Source organism: Sapajus apella, unplaced genomic scaffold (genome assembly GCF_009761245.1).
Source record: "Sapajus apella isolate SASKATOON/1434 unplaced genomic scaffold, GSC_monkey_1.0 scaffold24, whole genome shotgun sequence".
NCBI classification, from domain to species: domain Eukaryota; kingdom Metazoa; phylum Chordata; class Mammalia; order Primates; family Cebidae; genus Sapajus; species Sapajus apella.
The window spans coordinates 1,544,742-1,547,057 of NW_022436964.1; the positions used below are offsets into that span (position 1 = coordinate 1,544,742).

The 2,316-nt window shown below is 50.9% G+C and overlaps 1 protein-coding gene across 3 annotated transcripts in view; it reads left to right on the forward strand.

Moving 5' to 3' along the window:
* Positions 1 to 1,391: 1,391 nt before the first annotated feature.
* The window catches only part of CUNH9orf64 (chromosome unknown C9orf64 homolog), a 15,041-nt gene continuing 14,116 nt past the window's right edge, over positions 1,392 to 2,316 (forward strand). The window contains exons 1-2 of one of the 3 annotated variants that reach the window (XM_032290822.1): positions 1,392 to 1,516; positions 2,107 to 2,197. Coding sequence is in view for 1 of the 3 variants with exons in the window: in XM_032290821.1 (XP_032146712.1) it covers positions 1,861 to 2,197 (337 nt within the window). In the remaining 2 variants the exon portion in view is untranslated. Of the gene's footprint in view, positions 1,517 to 1,572; positions 2,198 to 2,316 lie in introns of those variants that run through there. The other 2 variants (XM_032290823.1, XM_032290821.1) reach the window with 2 other exon arrangements.

A 2,316-nucleotide genomic window follows, 5' to 3' on the forward strand; every position in this document is an offset into this window, starting at 1 on the left:
AGGCGGGTGGATTGTCTGAGGACAGGAGTACCAGCCTAGCCTAGCCACCATGGTGAAACGCTGTCTCTACTAAAAATACAAAAATTAGCTGGGCGTGGTGGCAGGCGCCTGTAATCGCAGCTACTCGGGAGGCTGAGGCAGGAGAATTGCTTGAACCCGGGAAGGGGAGGTTGCGGTGAGCCGAGATTGCGCCACTGCACTCCAGCCTGGGCGACAGAGTGAGACTGTCTCAAACAAATTTAAAAGCTCCAAATCCTCCAAAAATCCAAGGAAGAGATTTTTCTGTAACTAGAGATAAGTACTGATGTTTATTTTTAATAGGTGATTTTCAAAGGCGTGAACGTTGTTATCCACGGAGATTTAAGTCTCTAAAAGGGAATAAAAATGCACACCTTTATACTAATACTTCATCACCAGGCAAATTTGGATCATTCCTAAATTGGCTTCTACACCTCTCTTAAGTATAAGGTACTTTTTTAAGTTTGCAGTTGTAAGACACTTATTTCCACTTCTTTAATGTCTTCTCAGTGGGGCTACTGATATAGTCACTACTTGACTGACCAGAATGGTTGGCACTGGTGATTGGCTCATAAAGTGCCCTTGGTTTAGGGGGCTCAATTATCAAAGGTTTAAATCCTAGGCCAAACCATTGCTGTGATTGGGGCTAATCAATGAACCACTCAGCTTCACTTGCAAAAGCGTTATCACTATAGTCGCTTTTGTCATGACCCAGCCTAGGTGAGATTTAGTACTTAAGAACACTGTCAGGCACACAAAGTTAATTTAACAATTTAATACATTTATTTCCTCATCTATTTCTCCAAACCTTCCAACTAATCCTAAACGTTCGTTCGCCCGAACGGGCCAGGTATTCACTGAAAAAAAAGAAAGAAAGAAAAGAGAAGAGAAAAGAAAAAAAGAAAAGAAAAAAGGAAAGGAAAGAAAGGAAAGAAAAGAAAGGAAAAGAAAGGAAGAAAGAAAGGAAAGAGAGAAAGAAAGAAGAAAGAAAAAGAAAAAAAAAAGAAAGAAAAAGAATGACAGAAAAAGAAAGAAAGAAGGAAAGAAAGAAAGAAAGAAAGAGAGAGAGAGAAAGAAAGAAAGAAAGAAGAGAGAGAGAAAGAAAGAAAGAAAAAGAAAGAAAGAAAGAAAGAAAGAGAGAGAGAGAAAGGAAGGAAGGAAGGAAGGAAGAGAGAGAAAAGAAAGAAAAGCAGACTCCCTGGGGCTTGGGGAGGGGGAAACCGCCGCCCCAAGTCTCAGTCCGGAGGTGGCTCAGTCCTCAGCACATAGATCTACCACCATAATGCTCCTCGAGGCCCAGGAACCCGGATGCGGGGCGTTGCCTAGGGCGTCTCGCACACGCCGCAGGAAAGGAAAGGGGCGGGAGCCGGGTGAGGGCATCGCGACCCAGGCCACCGCGGCGAGCCGCCTTCTTCGAGTCCCACCTGTCCGAAGTGGGGTGGGGAAAGGCACAAGATGGCAAAGCCAGGTGCCTGCCAGCGTGGGCAACTCACGGCCGGTAAGGGCCGGACTCCTGGCAGTTTCCAGACTTTCGGAACCGGAAGCGGCGGCTGGGAGCGCGCCCGAGAGTTCGTGAAAGGGGCCGCTTTCCCGGAAGTGCTTGCTGCCTTGGCCCCCCGCTCTGCCCAGCGGCCTGTTCGGTTTCCTAATCAGTGGAGCGCTGCGGGAGAGAACTTTTACCTTGGCTGCACTAAGTTCTCAGTGCCACTCCCTAGCAGGGCGGGACCCAGTTTAGGCCCTGTGATCTCCCTGTTGGTAGGAGCGCAAGGCGCCTAGGGACCCTGGACCTTGACCCGCCTGGGGAGGGAAAAAAGTTTGGCCCGCCGAGTCCCAAAAGGCAGAATGGACGGGCTCCTAAATCCCAGGGAATCCGCTAAATTCATTGCAGAAAACAGTCGGGATGTGTTTATCGACAGCGGAGGCGTATGGAGGGTGGCAGACTTGCTGCTGGCCAAGGCGGCGGGGCCAGAGCTGCGCGTGGAGGGGTGGAAAGCCCTTCATGAGCTGAATCCCAGGGCGGCCGACGAGGCCGCGGTCAACTGGGTGTTCTTGACAGATACGCTCAACTTCTCCTTTTGGTCGGAGCAGGACGAGCACAAGTGTGTGGTGAGGTACAGAGGGAGAACGTACAGTGGGTACTGGTCCCTGTGCGCTGCGGTCAACAGAGCCCTCGACGAAGGTTGGTACCATCCTCCCCGTGGGACCGAACAGCCTTTCAGATTTCCGTTTACTTGGCGGGGGGGGGGGGGGGGGGGGGCCGCGCGAGGCACGTGTGCTCGTCCTGCTCCGACCGCAGGG